Genomic DNA, 26,125 nt, shown 5'->3' with positions numbered 1-26,125 from the left:
GCCATTAATAAAGGACAAGTTGTAGCTGGGCATGGTGGCACACACCTGTAATCCCAGCGCTCCTGGAGGCAGAGGCAGCTGGATCTCCGTGAGTTCTAGGGCAACCTGGTCTACAAAATCCAAGACAGCCAAGTATAAACAGATAAACACTGTCTCAACAAACAAATAAGGGTGAAGTTATAAAGCCGAGAAGTATAGAACAGTGGCCAAACACTTCCCCAGTCATTTATACAAGAATCTGCATCAGATTTATATCATCATCCACCCCCAAGTCTGTGGCAGGAAAAAAAATTGAGATATTTAAGTTGAGAGAATCAGTGATTAAATTATCCTGCTTTTGGAAAGTAACAGTGGAGGAGGTTGACTTATGCATATGATAATGAGACCTGTAGTGACTTGGACCAGGGATCTTCAGACTTGAAGCAACGGGAAAAGTTTAAGTTTATAGATATAGAAGTCATATTTCAGACATGTTATAAAGATTAAGTAAACAATTTGGTACCATGCTTGATTGTATAATAAGCATTATCTATGTGTGTTTGGTTAAATATTTTATTGTAGGACATAATGCTTGGAAAGGACTTTCATACTTTGAAATTTTAGTCAAAGTTTCTAAAAGATTTCTGTATTCGACCTCTAGTATAAAGTAACCAAATAGCTTTATAGTGTTCCAAGGACATCTGTCACTCAATGATGGCTTGGAGATGGGGTCAAAATAGACCTTACTTTTGACAGTCTTAACATGTCTTAGCCTGACACGTGGTGGTTTGTGATTGTAATCCCAGCAGTCAGGGAACTGCAGGAAGAAGATTGCTGGGTCAGTCTGAGCTTCAGGATGAATGGCTGAAAAGCAAGATTGCAGCTTGGTAACCAGTTACTTTTAGTTTGCTTACTTAGTAGCATGTAACTCTCTATAACTGTTTTATAGTATTTTTCAACATTCAGGTTGCTTTGAGACATCTTGAAGATGAGTCAAAATGAGTTTAAAAATGCCATAGTTTCCAGAGCAGATACAAACTTTGGATTCCATTAAGTGATCACCACCCCCCTTTTTTTTCTTTTTGTTTCTAGGTTTTGTTGTTGTTGTTGTTGTTGGGGTTTTTTGTTTGTTTTGTTTGTTTTTCTGGTTTTTCGAGACAGAGTCTCTATGTTAGCCTTGGCTGCCCTAGACTTGCTTTGTAGACCAGGCTGGCCTCAAACTCACAGTTATCCGCCTGCCTCTGCCTTCTGAGTGCTGGAATTAAAGGCATGCGCCACCACGCCTGCCTGATATCTCCCTATTTTAAAAAGATTACATTTTACTACTTAAAAATTATATACTATAAAGTGGTGTTTTTCTCTGTGTGTGTCTGTCTGTCTGTCTGTCTGTCTGTCTGTCTAGCGGCATCTAGTCCCTCTAGCTGGAGTTACACGCAGTTGTTGAGCCGCCTGATATGGGTGCTAGGAACTGAACTCCTGACCAGTAAACTGTTGAGCCATTTCTCCAGCCCTAATACTCATTTATACAAATAAAGGTTACTGTTTTGAGCCAGGTGGTGGTGGTGCCTTTAATCCCAGCACTCAGGAAGCAGAGGCATGTGAATTTTGAGTTCAAGGCCAGCCTTGTCTACAGAGTGAGTTCCAAGACTGTCAAGACTACACAGAAACCTTCCCTCAAAACCAAAAAGAAAAAAGGAAGGAAAGGAAGAAACATAGATAATAGAGATAGACAGGCAACTGTTAGTTGTGGCCAGGCCACTTTTAGATGTGCAAAGTAAATGAAACAAACATTAAAATGTTTTTTGATTAACAATTGTACACTGATTGCAGTTTAGACTTGGGCATTTCTTGGTCTAGAAATTGTTAAGAAATCTATTAAGTTCATTTTTGCGCCTTTAAATAGCCTTTTAAAATTGTTTCTTGCTTTAGCTAGACTGAAACAATAACCTAGCATTAAGGGGCATACAGACATAGTGTCATTTTGTTATTAAATTTAAACACAAAACTTTAAAAGAAAAATAAGATTTGTAGAAACATGGTTTTGTTTGTTCTGAGACAGGTCTCATCATGTCATGTAGTCCTTGCTGGCCCAGAACTCACTTTGTTGGACTAGATTGGCCTCTCAGAGAAACCCTCCTGCCTCTGGGGTGCTTGAATCAAGGATGATGCCACCACACCTGGACAGAAAGTTTCAAAAGTAACTTTTATTTTTGTTGTATGTGCCTGTATGTCAGAAAGCTCTGTTAGATGCCCTGAGGTCAATGTGCAGATCAAAAGTTAATTTCTCTCAAGAGGGTTAGAGTGAAGAGAGTTCTGGAAACTAAGTTACCGAAACAGTGACAGAGTTGAGCCTGTGGGAATTTCTAACAGGTTAGTTACTGAACCATGAAGAAATGGTGTGAAGGCCCTCCTGTGGAGATGGAGTAGTTAGCTATCCAAAATCCTCCCAACAGAGAAAGTCCAGAACCAGACGGCGTCACTAGTGAAGCCCTTACAGAATTTATCCATCTTCCCTTATACCTCTCTCCCCAAACATGAGTAAGGGGCTGGAGAGAGTTCAGCAGCTAGGAGCACACAACTGCCCTTTTAGACAACCTGAGTTTCATTTCCATCTCCCATGTCAGATGGCTCATGCTTGTCCACACCTCCAGTGCCCAGGATCTGATGCCCTCCTTAGGTCTCTGCTGACACCTGTGTGGATACACATACAGATACACATACATGAAAATAAGTATTTAGGAACACGTGAACATTTCAGCATGACTCTGATACTATAGCAAGATAGACAGATAATTTACAAAGAAAACTGTAGGCCAGCATCCTTTAGGAAGATAGATGTAAGAATTGTCAATAAAGTATAGGAAACTTGACAAGCATTGTGGCCAGCACCTGCCCTCCCCCACTGGGAAGCTGAAGCTGGAGTGTTGTCATAGGTTCATCAAGGCTGTCTGTAGAGTGAGACCTTGCAAGGGAAGCCTGCTTTCTGAATTTGATCCCTGGAACCCGCCAGATACAGCAGCATTTGTAGCATCAGCGTCCTTTGGGGTGGTGGCATGGAGTTCACAGCACAGTGACAGAGACAAAAGAATGTCTCCTTCAAAACAGGGAAGGAGGATGGCCTAAGAGATTGTCCACATACAAGATATCGTTTGCTATGACCAATTTTGATTTGTTCCTGTGGTACAAGGATACTTCTGTGCAAAAATCAATTTGGTATTCCATGTTGGCTAATTATATCTCAATAGACTAAGACTTAGGCAGAGCATTTCACGAATATGACATTTATATCATAGGCAACAAAAAAGGAAAAGGAGCAGAGAGAACACAACTGGTGAAATAGGAGAAGATATTTGCAAACCGTATCTGGAAAGAAACAACTCAATTAAAAATTTAAAACTACATTATTTTAAAACAGTAAATTTAAGTAGAAATCTCTCCAAGGAAGAAATATAAATGACCATTAAGTATGTGAAAAAAAAAATGATGTTCCACATCATTACCTGTCAGACAAGTCAAATCTAGAAAGGGTCACTGCACATTTGTGAAGAGGCCTATCAAGAAAGCAGAAGGCAGGTGTGGTGAGAAGCTTGAAATGAGTGTGGCTGCTGTGGAAAACGGGAAGCAGTCCAAAAGCTTCAGTGGAACTAGCATATGTGTTGAGCATGCCAAGGGAGGAGAGTTGCTTTGGCAGAGTTTGAGGAGTTCTTCAGAGGTCAGAGCACCTTGACGCAGAGCAGGTGCTGAGGCAGAAGCCTGCAGCTTGAGCAGCAAAGACCTTCTCACCACCAGCCCTTCTTTAAAAATCGTCCAACGTGTGTCTATTGAGTCCTTACTATGTAATCTAACCAAAACTTTGTTAGTATATAAATTCTTCCTGTCCATGAATGAGTTTATAATACTTTCATAGAGGCACGACATGGAGATCAATGCCAGGTGTCGTACGTACACAACTAAAAGCGGCACAGACTATGCAGGTAGCATAACCGAGGCCCCATCTCTTTAATAGCTCATTCAGCTTTAATAAGCATTCTCATCTCACAGTCCAGTCTGAGTGCCATCACCAGCTGGGGTATAAGCTGTAAGCACATGAGTCATTGGGAGCAGTAGCTCATCTAAGTCATAACACACAGAATCAGTAATCCCACATCTGAATGTCCATGCAAAGGAATTGTACTCTTTGGACAGCAAGATGGCTTTGTGAACAGCAGCATTTGGTGTGCAAGCCAGACAACCTGAGTTCAGTTCCTAGAACCCACAAAGCACAGCACATATATGCTCATGTGTCATGCACACACAATAATAATAAATTTTTAAACTTTAATTGAATGTCCATTTTTCCCCCTTCAACACACTTATCCTAGCCAACATGTGGAAATGACCTAAATCTTCATCAGCAGGCCCATGAATAAAGGAACTTTACACACGCACAAAGTGGAATACTGGCCAGCCTTTAAAACCTCTGCCACATGCAACAACCTGTGTAAACCTTGAAAACGTGTTAAATTAAGCCAGTTAAAGATACATGATAAAACAGCCTGTATAATTCTGAAATGATCAAATTTATAGTTAAGGAGCGGGAGCTGGTGAGATGACCCAGCAGTTTAGAGTATGTTGCTTTTCAGAGGACCTGAGTTCAAATCCCAGCTCCTATAGGTGGCTCACAACCACCGTTAGCTCCCGGGGATCCAGTGCTTCTGGCTTTCGCAGGCAAAAATGTGATTTGAAGTAAATTAAGCTTTAAAGTGGGGCTGGAAGGAGGAGCATGGGATCATAGCTTGATTTGTAGTACCAGAGTGTGACCAGGACACTGCCAAGGATTCTGGACATTCGTAAGAATGAGAAGTAATCAAATCCCAAGTGCTTTCTTCTTTACTCTGCAGTGTGAAGTTTGAGTTCTTGTGAACTAATGATAATGTGCATCATTTTTGCAGGTGTTAGTAAAATGGCTTTTCGTCACTTAATTGAGTTCACATACACAGCAAAACTAATGATACAAGGGGAAGAAGAAGCCAATGATGTGTGGAAAGCAGCAGAGTTTCTACAAATGCTGGAAGCAATTAAAGCACTTGAAGTCAGGTAACTGTTTAGTTCTTCAGGAATACTAAACAACACTGTTAGTCAAGACCGTACTATACGTCACACCATTAAGTACCGGCATTCTGAAACTAAGAAAATTCTGGATATTGACTTGTTTTCCATTTACATTTGGTTTCTCACGTAAACTCTGATAGGGTTAAAGCAGCTTCTCTGGTGTCTTAATAGTGTAGGCAGCTCTTCAGGGTGGTCTCCTAGCCCTCATAAATTCTTCTGCTGGACTTGAGTAGTAACTATTAAACTAAGAATGTTAAAAATAAAATGAAATAAAGGCTTGAACATACTTCTATTGCTGTGAAGAGCTTCGACGGCAGCTCTTACAAAGGAAAGCATTTGACTGGGGCTGGCTCACAGGCTCAGAGGTCCAGTCCATCGCTGTCATGGCAGCATTCAGGCAGGCTTGGAGGGGTGGGGTAGCTCAGGGTTCTACATCAGGATCAACAGGCAGTGCATTTCCCCAGCCTCAGTGACACGCCTCCGAAATCCTGTCAAACCACCACAATGGACAAATTACAATTTAAATGTATTTGTATAAGCTTGCTATATACTCTGTACTCTGTAAATGATGTAAATCTCCACCTGAATTCTGAAATACCAGCTGCAAAGGGGCAAATAGATCATCCAGTGGTGGTGTAGCATGAGAAAAGATCACTGCTAAGGAGTTACTACTTGGTGACACACCTCGAATCCCAGCACGCGAGAGGCAGAGGCAGGCAGGTCTCTGGGTTTGAGGCCGCCTGGTCTATAGAGTGAATTCCAGGACAGTCAAGCTTACATACAAAGAAACCTTGTCTTGAAAAACAAAAACAAAAACTCCCACAGAGTTTCATTCAGAAACTGTTAGAGGATACAGTGAGCAGAGCACTCAGCACCTGACGTGGGAAGCAGTGGGGAGAATGAGCCGAGGGCCCTGGCACGGTAAAGCTGCGCAGTTCCTGCTGGGCGGTGCAATAGTTAGACCACATAAAATTGTTTGTGAGGCTAAGTCAGTGCCTGTAAAATACATATAATGGGGTCTATCGTATAATAGACTGTATTTGTGAACTGGCACTTCACTGGTACCTCCTGGTACTGTTTGGCTTTCCCCTTCCTCCTGTTCTTGTTTTTGTTTTTTAAATAATGATTTAGTATAGGCCACTAACATGCCAACAATTTTGTAAGTCATTTTCCTTGGGGAACAACATGATTTAATCCTATACTGGTATGGTTTAGTCAAGAGATGTAATTGGGACTAAATCTAGGAGAAAATTTGAATTCTAATTTTCCGTAAGTAAGATTCTAAAAAATATTTTTTAATATTTTTTGCATATGGGTGTTTTTACCTGTGCGCAAATATCTGTGTTCCTTTGTACATAAGGTGTTCCCGGAGACAAGAAAAAGACAGGAGTTATAGATGGTGGTGAGCTCCCATGAGGGCACTGGGAATTGAGCCCAGGTCGCTGGGAGAGCAGCTAGTGCTCTCCTGAGCCACCCCTCCAGACTCCGGTAACATTTCTTTCAGCTAATTTGACAGTTGAAATTAAACTTTCCTGAGAACATCTTGGCATATATCTGTTCTGCTCTCCCAAACCTGGTCCATGTATGTAGCTCATAGACATTTGTGGGTATATGCCAATCCAAACCAGCTCAGTCTGACCAGAAATTAATTAGCAAAATCAAGGTGTACTGAGGCTTGTGTACAGATGCCACAATCTCGGGTTTAATTTTTGGAGAACCTTCTGAAAGAAGTCTTGTGTGATGCCTGTTTCTGCTCATTGTCAAAAGCAGCATCTGCAACCAGAGAACAGAACGGGAGCGTGCATCTGAGTTTGCGAGCGCTTGTTCTGTGGCTCAGGTATGGATAGAAAAATCAAAAGCTAGTTTAACAAAGCTACTCAAACACTTGCCCACTTCCAGAAGTTTCTTCTTTATCTCTGCTGCTCTTTGTATTTGAGACCACCTGGCTTGTAAGCTGCGAGGGTTTTCCTGCGTCTGCCTCCCACCTCCCTGTGGTGGGACTAAAGCAGCACAGCACGCATGTGACTCTGTGTCCTAGGACTGAGTGGTTGCAATGTAGGACTCTGCATGTGTGTGACCCTCTAAATTTTCTAGAATATGAAGCATCTCCAGTAAATATCCCATTTCCCTGTTTCTTCCTTTTTTTTTTTTAAGTCAGCTTCTTAGCCTCAGTTGGTAATGCTAAGAAATTACATTAACAAATGGCCATTGCTGATAGTTTAATAAAACCTTGTAGTTCAGCATTTCATTCAGAGTAAGTTTCAGTGGTGAGTCCATGGCTCAAAGGGTAAAGGTGCTTCCACCAAGCCTCATGGGGCACACATGGGTCTGACTTCTGTGTTAGCACTGCGCAGATCCTTCACCCCCACAAACAGACACACACAGTAAAGCTCCAAATGTGTTTTATTCTTTACTAGATATATCTTCGAGTTAGTATTTGTAAACCACTTTAATGTGGTTTATTGTTGTACCCAGATTTTTGCATTAGACTTCAACCTCTTTGGGGGCTTACACATTTTTTCATCTTGAGGGATTTGGTAAGTTTGAAAAAGCTACCATAAAAATTGTTCTTTGTGGTACCCAATAGCGAGACCACTTCCTTTCATTGTCTATTAGACTCAAAAATGTCTTGCTTTGCCATTCAGCTGAGAGTATGAATCTAACTAGTAAAAGCCTGATAGAAGCACATTACCTTCGTTATTTAGAGAATGCTTTATTAGTTTTTGTAATCAAACTCAATAAAACAAGACCTTACATGCTAATGGAAAAACTGAATTCAGTATTTAAGACCAGCATGGCTTTACAGTTTCTGTCTGAGGCCAGCTCAGCCTAGTAAGCTGGGACACTGTTCTAAAGTAGACAGCACAGCTAAGGGTTCCAAAAATTGGAATTAATGTCTCTGTGTGTGTGTGTGTGTGTGTATGAAACAGCAATGGATGTATGATAATGCAATAGTAATAATAGCTTTGTGAATTCTGTAGTCATCTCAATAAAATTAATGGAGACATCCAACATGCCCATCCCCCCTTTTTTCTTTTTTTAAAGTTTCTCAGTTATCTCCAAAGGAACATTATAAAATTTCACCATTAGAAACGAATTTGCTTATGCACGATTACTACTGTGTTATTGAAGCATCTTTAAGTTAAAGATTATTTTGTGTGCATGTGTATATATGAGAGTATATGTCACGTGTGTCACGTGAGACAGCAGCAGAGACCTGAAGAAGGTGTCAGGTACCCAAGCTGCTTGGAGGTACAGGCAGCTGTGAGCAGGTGCTGGGACCTCAGCTTGGTCCTTCTGGAAGAACGGTGAGCTCTTAACGGGCAAACCTCCATAGCTTGCTGTGTTGCAGTCATTGCAGTTGGGATCAGGGATCTGGATTACCTGGTCATACTCTTAAGTAAATGAGCATTAGAAGCCTGGTTAAGAGTCAAATATTTGGACTTAAACATAGTTTAAGCAACAGTACTTCATTTCTTTTTACTAAAATGGTTTTGACATCTTTCAAAAAAAGATTTTTGCCAGGTGTGGTGGTGCACACCTTTAATCCCAGCACTTGGGAGGAAGAGGCTGGCCTGGTCTATGAAGCTGAGTCCAGGACAGTCAGGGCTACACAGAAACCCTGACTTGGAGAGGCGGGAGAGTGTTTTTTTGTTTTTTGGTTTTTGGTTTTTGGTTTTTTTTTTATGAATGCCTAGACAGTATAACTTAGTTTATTAGGCAAAATTACTACTAGACAATTTTAGCTTATTACTTAAAATACCTGAAATGATTGCAGTGAATTGATGTTAAATAAAATAATTGTTGCAGAGTTAAAGCCTTCTGAAGTGGTCTGTCAAAACTGTATTAAAAGAACAAGTGTTTGCCACCTGGAAGAGGAGTATATATTAGTAACTGAGTCCTTAATAGGTGTCAGATTGGGCAGGCAAATCTTTGGTGCTACAATAACAAAACATTAAATATGTAAGCAGTGGGCTAAACAGTTTAATAAGGAAAATTTAGTTTGGGCTAAATTTACTACTTAGAGGAACAATTGATAAGTATTTATTTATTTTGCTGCCATAGGTACAGTGTTCCTTTTAACGTTTACAGGAAAGGAATTATTTCTGGAATATAGCGTAAATTTTGAATTATACTGAGTAGACACTAGGGCCTTATTTTACATTGTTGGAATGTCATCTTGCTTATTTAAAACTTAGTAGAAAGCTGTAGTTGCCATATGGCTTTTTCCTTCTTCCTCTTGACCTGTAATTTTATGGATAGCACCTATATGCTCATCTTGATCACAGAGTTAGGTTTTTTTGTTGGTGGTGTTTGTATGTTTGTTTGGATTTTGTTTTTGTTCTTTGTGTTTTTGAGACAGAGTCTTCCTTTGTGGGTCTGGCTGTCCTAAAACTCATGTGTAAACCAGCCTGGCCATAAACTCAGAAATCTGCCTGCCTCTGCCCCTGAGTGCTGGAGTTAGAGATGTGCGCCCCCACACCTGGCCAGAGTTTGAATGCCAGCAGCCATGCACAGCAGTGTAGCCAGGACAAGCTTGTCTCTCGTCCCAGAGGCTTGATGACTAGTTGACCTGGGTCTGGCAGCCATCACTTGAGTCGTTGCTGTACTAGTGAATGGGTTGCTGTCGCACTTAGTCTTTGATGTTTGCTTTTCATTTAGTATTGCCTTGCAAAACCATCTGTAATGTGATGGCATTGTGTTCAGTTTTCATTGCTTAGCAGTAGTTCATGGGCTAAATGGAAGCTCAGCATTTGGGTTGCTTTTCCAGTGTTTTGCTGTTAGAGCAGTGCTGTTGCGTACAAGTTAGTGGGCATGATACCGTTCCTCGGTGAGCATTCTTCAGAGTTTATACTTTGTTTGTGTGCTTTTACCTTTGGAAACAGTGGCTCTGCTGGTACACAACAGAGGACTGCAGATTATTGCATCCTCACCAGTACACGGGTATTGTTAAGGATTATTTTTAAAACTTTTGCAAACATTTAAAATACTCATTATTGGGTGCATATCTGCCACCACTTGGGTTCACAGAATCAAATAGAAGCCATGTAGCCTGTTGGCGGGTACCTGTAACTACTGAGCATCTCTCATCCCTGTTTTTGAGGTTTTAATAAGGCTTAATATAGTATTAATTGCTATATATATGCTACTTTTGTACATATTAAACCTTATTTAAAGTATATGGTTTGTGACTACTTTTCCAGAGGACCCAGGTTTAATTCCTAGCACCCACATGATGACTCACTCCTTTGTAACTCCAGTTCCAGAGGATCTGATGCCCTCTTCTGACCTCTGTAGGTGCAAGGCAGGCACGTGGTATACAAACACAAATATAAAAAGTAAGCTGAGTGTGGTGGCGCACTCCTGTAATCTTAGCACGCAGGGAGGCAGAGGCAGGCAAATCTCTTGAGTTCAAGACCAGACTGATCTACAAAGTGAGTCTGGGACAGCCAAGGCTACACAGAGAAAAGTCAAATATCTATTAAGATTTAGGGACTGGAGAGATGGCTCAGGAGTTAAGAGCACCTGCTGCTCTTGCAGAGAACCTGGGTTTGGTTCCCAGCACCAACATGGTGGTTCACAACCATCCCTTCCTCCAGCCCAGGGGATCTGTTCCCCTTCTGACCTCTGCAGACACTGCATGCATGTGGTGCACATAGGCAAAATACTCACACAAAATTAATACATATAATTAAAGATTTTAAAAGTATGCAGTTATAACGTACCTGTAAAACCATTATCTCTACCAAGTTACTGAATGGTGCTCTGTTGCATCTTCATTTGTAATCCAGGCCTCCTCTCTCAGTCTTAATTACCACACCAGTCTCTGTCTCCATGGACAGTTCATGGTCTCTAGAATTTTACATTCATGTATGGTAGGTATGTAGTTGCCTAACTTCATCATTGCTTTGACATTGATTGATGTCGTGTTGGACATTATCTACCTCCACTCTGAAACAGGACAGGCTTTATGTTTTCAGCTGCTAAACAGATCCAAACAGAGTTGTCCATGTCCTTGCTTGCTTATTATGCAGTAGCACAAGGGTTACGAAGGATGTTTCCCAGCGATATTTTTATTTCCATATTATCTTTGCCTCTGGTCATTTTTCTTACAATTATCTCTTGCATTACTCTTTGATAAGTCTACCAGTAGGGACTGTGACATAATCTATTCACTTTTTCGCATATTAGGCTTATTTTTTAGAGTACTACTAACAGAATTTGAGTAAACATCATCTGCCTACTTTGTACCTACAGATTTAAGGCCAACTTCACCAGGTTGATAATTGCCTGCAATCAGGAATGCTTGAGTCGAGTTGTCATTGAGTTCAGTCATTTATCACAGTCTCCTGAGTACCAGCTGAGTGGCAGTTGTCCCTGTCATGGTCCTAGGTTCCAAAAGATTTGTTTCTCCCTCCCACATACCTCCTGGGATGTAAAATACCGCCTCTCCAGCTCCCAGGGTTGTTGCCTTCCATCCACACAACTCCACCCCCCAACCCCCCAAAAAAGATTGTCCTAATTTAGCAACTAACCTTTGTAGTAATTAGTCATCCACTCCTGCCCAGAACTCACATAGGAAGCATTAGAACATTTATAAAATGTAGAGACCTGTTGCGTTTCCCACTTGGCCACACACATGCCACTATAATGTGCTGCTTAGAGCAGGGCTTTTAGTCCCGTCGTAAGATGGTGTCATTCTAGTAAGAGAATCCAGATGGCTAAAGTAGAATTGTGAGACCCCGCCCCATATTTGACTATCTTCCGAAAAAGATGCCAGCTTTATTGTCCCAGAGTTGCTAGTGGGGAAAAAGCTGTCAGAGCATTCAGGGCACAACCCTAAATTTTGTAACTAGGTTTATATAAGCCTCCCATCCCCTTTGTCCTCATCACCACTCAGGAAGCAGCTGAGAAGAGGTGGTCCCTTTGTGGGGACAGCTGAACCTGATGACCAACCTACCTGACTCAGATTTTTGGGCAAGGAGGAGGTGAGGGAAGTAGAGTGGGAAATCATTTTAAGCTAGTGTTTGAGGAGGTTCTTGTAATAATTTGCTTATCAGTATCTGGGAGGAAGGAGCATCAGAGACCAGTGCCTTCCTATTACCCAATTATTATATTGAGTTTTTAATTAAACAAAAAAGATGCTCCCTTTTCAGACTGTAGGTCCAGGAAGCCAAACATGACATGTGTTTTTCATGGACCACATTCCTGAGCCCTGAAGCAGCACAAGAATAACTTGAAAAGATCATCAGAGTAAAGCACCACACACAGCTCCCAGAGCAGCGTCAGTTTATAAGTGACAACGTCGTGCATATGCCACTTCTTCACTGTAAGACAGGGACCCTCTCAGGAGGAGGTATCAGAGGACAGCCACAATGTCTACACTTCAAGACCAGTTAGTGATGGTGAATGTAATAGCACATTCAGAAGGCTGGCTCTCGGTACTAGTGATGGCAGTCTGGGCAAAGCAAGCTTGGTTATTTAATAGGCTGCTTCCACCAATTGATTGCAGTTAGTCTTATTAGAGAGTGGCCGCTTATCGTGGACATCTGAATGAGTGACTCGGGAAGTTTCCAAAACCACTCTGTTTTCCCCAATGATTGTGGCTTTGGAAGTAGGTGTCTTCAGTCTTTCAAGTTAGCTCACCACATAGTTAAGCCACTGGCAACAGCCCGTGTGTCAGTAAGAATACAGCAAGGTAAACCATGAGGAATGTTGGCCCCAGCCCAGACACCTGCCTACCAGGCATCTCCACTGTGTCTATTTTAGCTTTCATAGATGCTGTTGAGGCTGAGTACCTGCAACAAAAGGCCAACTATGTTCTCAAATTAGGCATTTTCTTTCTTTCTTTGGTTTTTCGAGACAGGGTTTCTCTGTGATAACCTTGGCTGTCCTGGACTTGATTTTTAGACTAGGCTGGCCTCGAACTCAGCGATCTGCATGCTTCTGCCTCTGCCTCCCAAGTACTGGGATTAAAGGCTTGTGCCACCACACCCGGCCTAAGCATTTCTTCTTGACTGACCAAAGAGATACTGGTTGGATACCTCTTACCATATTTATTAGTCACAAAGTCTGGTTGACTTACAAACAAAATGGGACTTTTAGACTAGAAGGCTTCAACTTTCCACAGCTTGGGTATCAATTTCAGTATGCTAGTTGTTTCTTTTCGGAGTTTGACCTTATAGCTGTGACTAGGGGTCAAGTCTAAAACCCAAAATCTTTGAATAGAAACTCCTTCCTTTGCCCAAACTCTTCCAACATATTGCTCTTAGTCCCCGGTGTGCACAGCAAGATTTCTTTGCAGCCTTAAATTTTGTTTTTCCTTCAAGCAGCTCAAGTTAGGATAGCAGAGAAGAGAGAAGGTAGAGACAGGAATGTGGACGGTGACAGACTGCCAGTACCAAGGTGTTTTCTTTTGGTGTCAAGCAGCCTAGAAGCCACATGTTTCTTGCCCAAACCGTGGTGTTTTCAGCCCACCCTAACGTGTCTGTTGGCAGCAGGGTGAAAGCTTCTGGGGTCGGGCTTCAGGTTGCTGGCTGTTCTTGCTTTAGCGTCTCCCTCCGTGTTGCTTTCTACACGAGGATAACAGATGTGTGCCCTGGCTTGTTTCAGGCTTGGTTTGCAGTGCATACCCTGGACATTTGATGCCCTCTCATCACAATACTGTATCTTAGGATTTCGTGCAGTTATAAAACAAAGACTAGCAGTTGGGGGGCAGGGATTGGGGGCCTGAGGCTAAGACTTTTCCCTGTTTTCTGGAAATTGAAGAATTTTAGGTCTCACATTTTAGTCTATGATCATTTAGTTATTATTATTATTTATAAATGGTATGAGCTTAAAGTTGAAGCTTATTTTCTTTTTTTCTTTTTCTTTTCCTTTTTTTGGTTTTTCAAGACAGGGTTTCTCTGTAACAGCTCTGGCTGTCTAGAACTTGCTCTGTAGACCATGCTAGCCTAGGACTCACAGAGATCTGCCTGCCTCTCAAGTGCTGGGATTAGCTTATTTTCTAGTGTACATAGCAGATAGATTTCCAGCACTACCACTTTAAAAGGGTGTCTTTTCTCCATTGAGTTACTCTGGATGTTTTGTTTTGTTTTTCCCTAGAAGTTAGTTTATATTGTAAGTGTTGTTCTGCTTTTGGACTTTGTTCTGTTCTGTTAACCTTCATATATCTAGACTTAGACCAATGTCATTGTTTTAATTGTTAGAACTTTTAGGAAATCTTAAAATTGATCAGTATAGGCTGCCCAATTTGTTTTCTGCCCTCCGTATAAATTTAATTTATTGATTTTTTTCAAAGAAATCTATGATTTTAATGATATTTTTATTTGATTTTATAGATTTTTTTTAAAATCCATACTTTGTATATTTCAGAAACAAAGAAAACTCAGCTCCATTGGAGGAAAATACCACAGGAAAAAATGAGGCAAAAAAAAGAAAGATTGCAGAAACTTCGAATGTTATCACTGAATCATTGCCATCTGCAGAGTCAGAGCCTGTGGAGATTGAGGTGGAGATTGCTGAAGGCACAATTGAAGTAGAAGATGAAAACATCGAGACTCTGGAGGACGTGGCTTCTGCCAGGCAGTCTATAAAGTACATCCAGAGCGCAGGGTCCTCCGATGAGTCTGCGCTCGCACTGTTGGCGGACATTACCAGCAAGTACCGTCAGGGTGATAGCAAAGGGCAGATTAGCGAAGATGACTGTGCATCTGACCCCATAAGCAAACAGGTAGAAGGTATTGAAATTGTGGAACTTCAGCTGTCACATGTGAAGGACTTGTTCCATTGTGAGAAATGTAACCGTTCGTTTAAATTGTTTTACCATTTTAAGGAACACATGAAATCACACTCCACTGAGAGTTTCAAGTGTGAAATATGCAATAAAAGGTATCTTCGAGAGAGTGCGTGGAAACAACACCTGAACTGTTACCACCTTGAAGAAGGTGGAGTGAGCAAGAAGCAAAGAACTGGGAAAAAAATCCACATATGCCAGTACTGTGAGAAACAGTTTGACCACTTTGGACACTTTAAAGAACACCTCCGAAAACATACAGGTAATTAGCAAATACTTTATGGTTCAAGCATAATTTTTTTCTACATTCACTTGAAGTCTAAGTCCTGTTTTCCCCCTGTGTTTTCTGATGAGCAGGCGCATACATACTCACTTCTTGAAATATTTGATGTTTTAAATACAAATCAGTATCAACCTCAAAAATGATCGTCACTTTTATGTCTTGGTCTTTTTATATTCTTTAATGATTAAATTCTAATTATAATGTGACTTTATTCTTCTATTTTGGCTTCCCACGTTAATGTTACACAGATAACAAATATATTTTCCCTTTTTGAAAGAGATCATACATTAAATTACCTTTTGGGAGAATGTGCTGTATTCTGTGGGTGTTGAGTATGCTTATGGGTGTGATACCTTGTAGACACATGCATGTGTGCAAGCTAGAGATGATGAGTCTTTCCTCAACATTTATTTTCAATTTTACTTTTGGAAGCAGTTTCAGTGAACTTGAAGTTAATCAATTGAGCGAAGCTGGCTAGTCAGGGAGCTTCGAGGGTCTGCCCCTACTCCCCCCCCTTGCCAGATGCTGGGGTTATGCACTTACACCGCCTTCCTGGCTTCTTACATGGTGTCTGAGGATACAAACTCACATCCTTTCTGTGCAGCAGGCACTTTACTTCTGTTAGGAATAATATATTTTGACCCATAAATAAGATAGTCATCTATGTCTGTCTCCCTCCAACTCTCTAAATGGCAAATGTTTCTGGACTAGTGGACAGCCAAGGTGGGTGAGTAATAGATACTCTTTGTTCCAAGAGCTACCCACTCTTTCTGTTTTTTTTTTTTCGGGACAAGAGTTTCTCTGTGTATCCTCAGCTGCCCTGGACTCGCTTTATAGAGCAGGCTGGCCTCGAACTCACAGCGATTTGCCTGCCTCTGTGTCCCAAGTGCTGGGATTACAGGTGTCCTGATAATTGCCAGTTTGACAAACATGTGGGTCACTGTATTGAGGCCCCTTTCTTTGCATTGAGGATAGTGGCACCTGTCCCACAGATGAGACAAATAAGAAAAGGGTGGAAGCTCTCTAACAACTTAATAGTTCACAGTCTTAAAAAGAAGTCACTTAGCTATTTCTAGATTTCACCAGGCTTATTAAGCTTAGTGTTTAATAGGCATAGCTCAAGTGACATGCAGTGAATTCCTACTCGGGAGACCTCTTACTTTGTAGACTAGGCTAGCCTCAAACTCCCAGCAATCCACCTGCCTCTGCCTCCCCAAGTGCTGGGATTAAAGACATGCACCACCACACCTGGCTCCAGTAGATTTCTTAAAAGCAGCTAATAGCTCTCTGGAACACTATTCAGCATACAAAACACCTAACAGTTACCGCTGGGTTAGGGTGGCCAGCAGATCAGCGGGAGTGTTGGCCTCGAGCCTTCAGGTATATTCTCTGCATTATCAAGCAACCATAAGCACACACACTTAAAGAAAGCATGAGCAAGCAGTGCATGGATTTATACCATTTAGTTTTAGACTCTCGTTAGTTGATTGATTGGTTTTCCGGACAGGATTTCTCTATGTAGTCTTGGCTGTCCTAGAATTCACTCTGTAGACCAGGCTGCCTTTGAACTTGGATCTCCCTGCCTCTTCTTCTTGAGTGCTGGATTAAAGGTGTGTGCCACCATGCTCAGCTAAGTCAGTCAGTCTCTCTCTCCCCCTTCTCCCTCTCTGCTCCCCTTCTCTCTCTCTGGCAAATTCTCATCAGCCTCCCAAGTGCTAGGAGCGTAAGCATGTGCTGTAATGCTCTGCTTACACTTTTTTAAATGAACCAATTAGTATGTCTTAGTTTTCTTTTACTGTGGCTACTAAACTATGACACTAAAACTGCTATTTTAGTGTGTGGGTATGTCATTGTAGCTCTGAGTAAACACAAAGTTTTTGTTAGGGCTTGCAAGTGTGATGTTGTAAGCATCCTTGTTCATTTATCTTTGTAAGATGCACATGTAATATACTTTAAAAACTCACTGAAAGCACGTGTAATATACTTTAAAAACTCACTGCATTGGTGTTTTGCCTGCTTGTGTACCTGTGTAAGGGTGTCAGATCTTGGAGTTACAGATAGTTGTGAGCTGCCATGTGGGTGCTGGGAATTGAACCCAGGTCCTCTGGAAGAGCAGTTGGCATTCTTAATTGTTCAGGCATCACTCCAGCCATATGCAATATACTTTTAAGGCTTCTTACTTACTGCAGGTATTGTGTGTGTGTACTTGCTACCATATAAGTGTGGAAGTCAGAGAACAGTTTGTAGGAGTTGGTTCCTTCTACTGTTTAGGCTACAGGAATTGAAGTCAAGTTCATGAGTCTTAGCAGCAAATTCTGAGCCTTCTTCCCGGCCGATGTCATTTATTTTTTAAGAAAAGAATTGCCAGGTTAAAGAAACTTTGATAAATACGAAATTACTTTTTATTTCTTCCCTCCCTACCTTTCTTCCTCCCTCCCTCCTCTATACCTGTGTCTGTGTCTGACTGACTGTGTCTCTGACCCTGTGTTCTTTTTGTTTTGTTTTGTTTTTCCATAGCTGAGGACCAAACCCAAGGCCTTGGTGCTTGCTAGGCAAGCGCTCTACCACTGAGCTAAATCCCCAACCCTCCCCCCCTTTTTTCCTGACTGTATGTATGTGTGTAGCATATGTATGTGTCTGTGGAGGTGTGTGTGTGTGTAAGAGAGAGGAAGGGGGAGGAGAGGAGAGAAAGCAAGCCCATATGTGTCTGTAATGGCCAGAGGTAGACTTCAGGTGTCTTTCACCACCTTATTTTTTGGTTTTTGTTTTTCAAAACAGGGTTTCTCTGTGTAGCCTTGGCTGTCCTGGACTTGGAACTCACACCGATCCCCTTGCCTCTGCCTCCCGAGTGCTGGGATTAAAGGCGTGCCACACCACACCCAACTCTCCACATTTTTGAGGCTCTCGCTGACCCTGAAGCATGCTCGGGGCATCTGGCTCCAGGAAGCTACCTGTGCCTGCCCTACTGCCACATCACTTCCAGGGCTGCAGTTACAGCTGTGCTACCACAACTGGGTTCTTAGGTGAATGCTGGGGGTCCAAACTCAGGTCATCTTGCTTACAGGCTGGAACTCTACTGAGCCATTCCTAAGCTCCTCACATCGCCTTTTCAAAAGGCTATAACTGTGTATGCTTACAGATTGGCAGTGAAAACATATGCACTAATAAAATGTAACTATTTTGTTTAGCATATTTCTCAGCACTTCTTAAAGTAAAAAGAGCTCTCATATTGACATTAGTCCTAGATAGTTAGGTATTGCCTATTTTTCCTCATGTGGAAACTGTACAAAGCTGTGTTTCATTGTGAGAAGAACGTGTGACTTGGTAACTAGTGTCAGTTCACTTAAGTATTCTGGTCATGTCCAGAACCTCCTCACCGGGGCAGTGACACCTCCAAAGTCTGGGGCCTTCTCTGCGGTCACTGTGCTGTCTTTGAGCCCCCTAACAATTCTTGTTCTTCCACCTCCAAGCCTTTTCAGCTCTTCCGTCCCTTTCAGTTTATTGCCATATTTCTGATTTCTGTCTTAACCAGAACCTCGTTATATAAGCACACAGGGAGCTTATCTGTATTTAAGAGGAGCCTCCATCTTGGAATCACTGCCGCTGTCTGCCCTCCCTTGTTAGTCAGCAGTGCTGGAGAAGACCCTGAGACGTCAACTGAGGCACCGGGTTGTGTGATTTACCTCTTTCTGATTGCCTCTCCCGGATCCCTGCTGTATTCAGGACCCTTGCACCCACTGCAGCATTAGCGTAGCTCTCGTTGCCCACGGCTCCAGCAGCCTGCTCCAACTTCCAGAGCCACGTCTGACCCGTCTGTCCTTAGCCAGCTCCTCCTTTCCTGTCCCTCAGCCTTGTCCTGCCACACAAAGTCAAGAAATGATGATTCTTGTTGATTAGAGAGATCTCTTCCTTTTCCTCCTTTTCCTCCCCCCTCCCCCCCTTTTTTTTAAAAGAATGAGTTCTGTGGGCTGGAGAGATGGCTCCGGGTTAAGAGCACTTGTCGCTCTTCCTGAGATCCTGCGTCAGTTCCCAGCAGCCGTATGGCAGCTTGTTACTCAAGTTCCAGTAGATTTGACACCCTCACACAGACATACATGCCGGCAAAACACCAATGCACGTGAAATAAAAACAAACACTGAAAAAAAGGTTTTTAAAAGGAGTAAGTACAGTTGGGCGGTGGTGGCGCACGCCTTTAATCCCAGCTCATGGGAGGTGAAACAGGCGGATCTCTGAGTTTGAGGCCAGCCTGGTCTACATAGCAAGTCCAGGATAGCCAAGTCTACACAGAGAAACCCTGTCTCGAAAAATAAAAACAAAAAGGAGTGAGTCCATGTATCTGTGTTTCTGAAAACGGAACCTGGGCCCTGTGCATGCCAGATAAGCACTCTGCCATGGCGCCTCATCCTTACCCTACTTCCAGGCTTTGTTGAAAGATTCCGTGTTGATTTACTGTTGTGCTTCTCATTAGCTCCCTTGTTGTAAGCCTGGCTCCTGATCATGTACCGCTGACTGCTCTAATTGTCTTGGTAGCGTTTGGCAGTTACCTTTCTGTATGCACCATTGGCTTATCTGCTTGGAGTTTCACTAATGTCCACTCAGGATTTTGTAATTATATAACACGTCGAGAATTTTTATCCATCTTGGAAGTATTCATTGCCTTTGAAAATAACCCCTTAATCTATATATCAGTGTATTTTGTATTTAGCTCCAGAATTGTCTTAGGCATCTCTACTCTGCTTTGAATTCCTTTCAAAATTCATTTTTAACCTCTTGGGCTGTTTTTTTTGTTTTGTTTTTGTTTTTTTAACAGATCATCATCATTACTATTATTAGTATTTTACCTACATGTAAGTCTGTGGTTGTGACTTTCCATATGTGTGCTGGGAGTCCAACTTGGGTCCTCTGGAAGAACAGATACTGAACTATCTCTCTAGCCTCTGACTTATTTTTTTGAGACAGTTTGGTATAGCCCAAGTGGCCTTGAGTTTAATAAATACATCGTCCAAGATGATCTTAAACTGCCTCTACCTTCCAGGCACCGAGACTGCAGGTGTGCACCATCACGTCCAATTTATATAGACCCAGGGCTTTGTGCTACTTTGCGAAAAAAACTAAATTCATGGTCTTTCCCAGCATACCCACTACAGACTTCATTTGAACTCTTGGTCCCTGATGCTGGGTGGCAAGCTAAGCCAGAGATCTGAGAGTCATGATTAGTTACTCCTCATTACTCATCTGCTGTGCGGTGCTGTCCTTCTGTGCCGAGCCTCTGACTGAAGCAAGCGTTCTGTTCCCTGCAGAGCTGTCTGCTTCACACTGCTGCAGCACCATCCATTGTCCCAGAGCTCTCTTTTTTAGCAGGTCTCTAGTTCTTTGCGTTTATTTTCACAAAAATGTTCCAAGCAGTTTATTTTGCCTGGTCTTTGTTTTTTATTTTTGTTTTGTTAGAGACAGTCTCACTGTGTAGTCCTGATTAGCCTGGAACCTACAACCTCGGGCTCCCTGGTGCTAAGAGGAAAGGTATTCATCACCATGCCCCAGTGCCTTTTTCTTTTTGAGTTTTGATATTTCAAGACAGAGTTTTTCTGTGTTTCTTGGCTGTCCAAGACTCACTTTGTAGACCAGGCTGGCCTCGAACTCAGAGATCTGCCTCCCTCTGGAATTAAAACGCATATGCCACCATGCCCGGCTGTTTTTTACTTTTTGAGACAGGATCTTGGCTGTGTTGCTAAAATTTGCCTCAAATTAGAACTAAGGACTCAGCCTCTCCTAATACTGAGAGGTTATGGATGTGTGCCTTTCTCTGTGTCTTAATTTTTTTTTAATTGTCATCACTTAAATCGTGGTCTGGTACATAGTAAGAGCAATATGTAAGTAAATAAATAAATAAAATCCTTAGTGAAATGGTAGTTCTCTGTTTCCATAAAGCAGAGGTTGATCATGATTTTTATCTAAGGAAAAAATTTCAGGTGTCGTGAAAACATGAGTTATCAGTTGTGCCCACCTCTTTAGGATATGTTAATGCAGTCAGGCATGTGGTTCATGCCTGTAGCTGTATCACTTGGGAGGCTGAGGCATGAAGAGTGTGAATTTAATTTCCAGCCTGGATACTATTTTGAAAAAGGAAAGCCTTCTATTCTGGCCCATGCCTACAATCTCAGCACTGAAGAGGCAGAGGTACTCAGAAGACTGACCATAAGAGTTTGAAGTGCCGGGCTGTGGTGGGGCATGCCTTTAATCCCAGCACTTGGGAGGCAGAGGCAGGTGGATCTTTGTGAGTTCGAGGCCAGCCTGGTCTACAAAGCGAGTCCAAGACAGTCAAGGCTACACAGAGAAACCCTGTCTCGAAAAACCAAAAAGGGAAAAAAAAATTTTGGGGGGGCCAGCCTAGTATGCATGGCAAGTCCTACTCACTGCTCCCCCCCAAACACTCTCTCTCTCTCTCTCTCTCTCTCTCTCTCTCTCTCTCTCTCTCTCTCTCACTCTCTCTCTCTCACTCTGTCTGTCTCTCACACACACATACTCACACTCAAAAGAAAATGAATATGAGTTGGGTGTCAGGGTATACACTTGTAGTCCCAGAACGCAGAGGCAGGTGGATCTTTGAGTTGGAGGCCAGCCTAATGTATATACCAAGTTAACCAAAAATATGCCTCAGTGGTAGGTCATCCTCCTGGCATGCATGAAGCCTGTGGTTCAATCTTCAGGACTGCAAAAGGAAAAAAAATTAATAACCAAAAATGAGCTCATATTTGCCTTTACTGATATTTTCAACTTGTCAATGTATTTTTTTTCTTCTTACAATAGGTGAAAAACCGTTTGAATGTTCAAATTGTCACGAGCGGTTTGCTAGAAATAGCACTCTCAAATGTCACCTCACTGCATGCCAAACTGGAGTAGGGGCAAAAAAGGGAAGGAAGAAGCTTTACGAATGCCAGGTATGTGTGGGTTTATTTTCTTCTCACCAGAGGAACTTACTTGCAGTCAGAGTGCAGAGTAAATAGTCCTTGACTCGTGGGATTAACTAGAAGTTTTTGACTTGATAGTAGTGCAAAAAGCACTATGTGTTGGTTAGAAACCACTCTTGGAATTCTGAAATCTGATCTATGCCTGCTTTAGCAATACCGAGTAGGAAGTTCTCCTGTGACACTGTGGCGGCCTCAGCTCCTATATAGCCATGCACTCAACAATAGTACACAGAGCCAGAGTAGCCATGAATGTGGGCCAAAGCAAAATTGTGAAGTTCCTTAAACTTTGAGGGGCTTTTGGTTTTTTAAAACTTGTACAGCTCTTGAATGTGAACTTTGTAGACAGCAGTGTCCTGTTGTAATGTCAAAGGGCTGGACGTGCCTTTAGCTCCTATACTGTTGGGTAGGTTAGGCGCAGTAGGTGCACGTCTGACAAAACATTGCAGTGATGTGTCAGCACCTCAAGCAAGCCAGAGCTTCAGAAAGAGTTGGAAATAAAGAAAAAACTGTGTTTATTATGTAAGGGTTATTTGAATATTTTTTGTTGTTTTTTATTCAACCCTAGATGAGTGATGATAAAAATTGCCCTGAGTAGTAGTGCAAACAGTAGTGCAGGCCGGCCTTCCTTCCTTCCTTCCTTCCTTCCTTCCTTCCTTCCTTCCTTCCTCTTAAAGGCAGTTTGTCATATCCCAGGCTGTCCTCAAGTTCACTTTGTAGCTAAAGATGACCTTGAACTATGATCTTGTGTCTCCCAAGTGCTGAGGCGTGCACCACCACACCTGGCTTTGGGGGATAATAGGTTGGAGTGTTTGTTTACATTTATTTGCTTATTGGCTCTGTCTGTCTGTCTGTCTGTGTAGGTTAGTGGACAATTTGCAGGAGTTTGTTCTCTGTTCACCACCTGGGGTCTAGAGATTGAACTCAGGCGCCCAGACTCAGTGCCTTTACTCACTGAACCGTCTCACCTGCCCACAGTTAGTCATTCTTAACCACAGGAACAGTCCTTGGCTTCTGGGAGAGGGGCAGGAAAGGTACAACTGTGTCTTCCATGATTAGATTATCTTTTTGTCCCAAGAATGGAGTGGGTCTAAATCTTGACACTGGCTAAGCCATGATATTGTTACTTTACATTTCATACGTAGCAGGGGACATGCTGACATGGTTGCAGAATCTAGTAAGTTGTTAAGTGTATGGGCTGAAAGAGCAAATGAATTGATTTAACCAGTGTGGACGGTAGTGTTTTGTGATTTGTTTGTTTCTTTTCCGGTACTGGTGATTAAACACAGGGCCTCTCATATACTAGGCAAACTCTCTTACCACTAAATTATACATTCAGACCTTAATGAGTGTCATTGTTTGTTGTTGCTGAGGATTAGACCCAGTACAGTGCCTTCTGCATGCTAGGCAGGTACTATTGAGCTAACCTCAACCCCTCAGTTTATTTTGTGGAAAATGAATATATCTAAATTTACTTCAGTATGATTATAATTAACATACTGTATTTGGTGATTTCAGGTCTGTAACAGTGTGTTTAACAGCTGGGACCAGTTCAAAGATCACTTGGTAATACACACTGGAGATAAACCCAACCATTGTACCCTATGTGACTTGTGGTTTATGCAAGGAAATGAACTAAGGAGGCATCTTAGTGATGCTCACAATATCTCAGAGCGTATAGTAACTGAAGAAGTCCTTTCGGTAGAAACACATTTACAAACGGAGCCAGTGACGTCAATGACTATTATAGAGCAAGTTGGGAAGGTGCATGTGTTACCACTGCTTCAGGTCCAGGTGGACTCCGGGCAGGTAACTGTGGAGCAAGTCCATCCAGACGTGCTCCAGGACAGCCACGGGCACCACTCACATCTGAGCGAGCTTCCAGAGCAGGTCCAAGTGAGTTACCTGGAAGTGGGTCCCATCCAGACGGAAGAAGGGACTGAAGTGCATGTGGAAGAACTTCATGTTGAGCGGGTAAATCAGATGCCAGTCGAAGTACAAACGGAGCTTCTAGAAGCTGACTTGGATCACATGACCCCAGAAATCATGAGCCAAGAAGAGAGGGAGCCCAGCCATGCAGACGCCGCTGAAGCTGCTGTAGCTGCTGTGGAAGAACATGAAGATGCTGAAGGGTTAGAGACCAAAACAGAGCATTCCCAAGCTGTAAAAGGAGACAATGACAGGACATCAATGCCAGTTTTAGAATGAAACAACAATTACATTTTTAAATTTACATTTGGGGTAAACTGATGGGCAGTGTGACCTTAAGCTATCAGATAACTGGACCAAAGTTAAACTATTTCCTGTTGTGCTGAACTGTTTCTAGTGGAAACAGGCTGATGTCCTTCCAGTTAATGCCACAGAGTGGGAATATTCCTCATAATGAGTGGAGCTTTGAGAAGTATATTTCTGGTAACTTAAATGAATTATATTCTTATTATATAGTTGGGTACGAATGCATCTATTTTCATTGTGGTAAGGGTCTCCATATTCTTCTCCCCAGGTCATGTCCTTCCTTAAATATTTTGCATATTATAAAATCATTCTTAAAACCATTAGAATACATACCTTTGTATTCTAATGCATGTTAGGAAATTGAGTATGTAGGCAACACAAGGCTGCATGAGAGAAGTGCATTGTTACTGTGCAGTGAACAGTTGGGGGCTGGCTTTATTTTGAACAACGTTTTTGTCTATCCAGTGGTTACAAATACTGTCTCCACAACAGAAATGGTGGCGGCAGAATTTCTAGAATGTTAAAAAAAAACAAAAAACAACCACCCTTGTGCCTTTTCAAAACCAACAATACTTCAGTAAAACGACTCTGGTTCTTTCAAAGTTTGTGTTTTTAAGAGCAGTGTAAACTGCTCTGGTACTGGTGTTTTTGCTTATAATGACAACTACCAATTCTTTTTCCTTTTAAGTTACATTAAAATTTTTTCATTAAGCGGCAGCTGAGGGGCCATTTTCAATTGGAAAACTGCATTTACATCTGTGGTAAACTTTATTTTGATGAGAAGTTGCACTAGTATTTTACCACCAGATGAAAAAAAAATTAGATGAGCATCATTTTAAAATTAATGTATTTAAAATAAAGTACAGAGAAAAAGTATGTGTATAATATATCAGGCTTTGTTTTGAATGGAATCTTTCCCCCCAATCCTTACTGTAAAGATTTTGTGCTATAACTTTTAAAGCCATACAAATAAGAGTGCTAAACTGTGGACTTAAAAGTAGGTGTGTAAATATTTTTAATCAGTATTACTTGGAAAATAAAAATATAACAACCACATAAAATCAATATGCTATTTTCTTTACCTGTTAAATACTGGGAGATATTTACATTTTAAAGTAAACTTTAAAATTATGTGTTTATGGCTCTTTTTTAAATTATTATTTTATGTGTGTGGGTGTTTTGCTTGTATGTATGTCTGTGCACCCTTACGTGTTTGTTGCTCCCAAAAGCTAGAACATTGTTGGAGCTGGAGCTAGAGGTGGTTGTGAGCTGCCACATGGGTGCAGGGAACCAAACCTAGGTCCCCTGGAAGAGCAGCCAGTGCCCTGCTGAGCCATCTTTCCAGCTTCCTTGTTCTTTTAATTATCAGTTTACTTGGGAGATGTTTCATGTATCTTTGTGTCCATAGCAACAAGGTTCCTTAATGAATAAAGACACAAGGTTGTTGTGGTGGTGTGCGCCTGTAATCCCAGCACTCAGGGAAGCAGAAGCAGTTGGATCTATGTGAGTTCGAGGCCAGCCTGGTCTAGAAAGTGAGTACAGGACAACAATGGCTACACAGAGAAACCCTGTCTCAAAAAAAAAAAAGACACGAGATTTTTTTACTTATTTTATTTGTATAGTATTCTGCCCACATGTGTGCCTGCAGGCCAGAAGAGGGCACCAGATCTCATTATAGATGGCTGTGAGCCACCATGTGGCTGCTGAGAATTGAACTCAGGACCTCTGGAAGAGCAGCCAGACCTCTTAACCTCTGAGCCATCTCTGCAGCCCCAA

General features: G+C 41.9%; 1 protein-coding gene across 6 annotated transcripts in view; it reads left to right on the top strand.

Moving 5' to 3' along the window:
* The window catches only part of ZNF131 (zinc finger protein 131), a 32,740-nt gene extending 7,256 nt beyond the window's left edge, over window positions 1-25,484 (top strand). For 4 of the 6 annotated variants that reach the window (XM_084800789.1, XM_084800787.1, XM_084800788.1 and 1 more), the window contains exons 4-7: window positions 4,911-5,055; window positions 14,446-15,128; window positions 21,957-22,087; window positions 23,633-25,484. In XM_084800789.1, the coding sequence (XP_084656915.1) occupies window positions 4,911-5,055; window positions 14,446-15,128; window positions 21,957-22,087; window positions 23,633-24,322 (1,649 nt within the window). In that variant the 3' untranslated portion in view covers window positions 24,323-25,484. Of the gene's footprint in view, window positions 1-4,910; window positions 5,056-14,445; window positions 15,129-21,956; window positions 22,088-23,632 lie in introns of those variants that run through there. The other 2 variants (XM_084800790.1, XM_084800791.1) reach the window with 2 other exon arrangements.
* Window positions 25,485-26,125: the final 641 nt, after the last annotated feature.

The sequence above is a fragment of the Acomys minous genome, assembly GCF_964271855.1.
Source record: "Acomys minous genome assembly, chromosome: 11".
Classification (NCBI taxonomy): domain Eukaryota; kingdom Metazoa; phylum Chordata; class Mammalia; order Rodentia; family Muridae; genus Acomys; species Acomys minous.
Note: the sequence above shows the minus strand (reverse complement) of the source record. Positions and strands in the feature narration are given on the sequence as shown.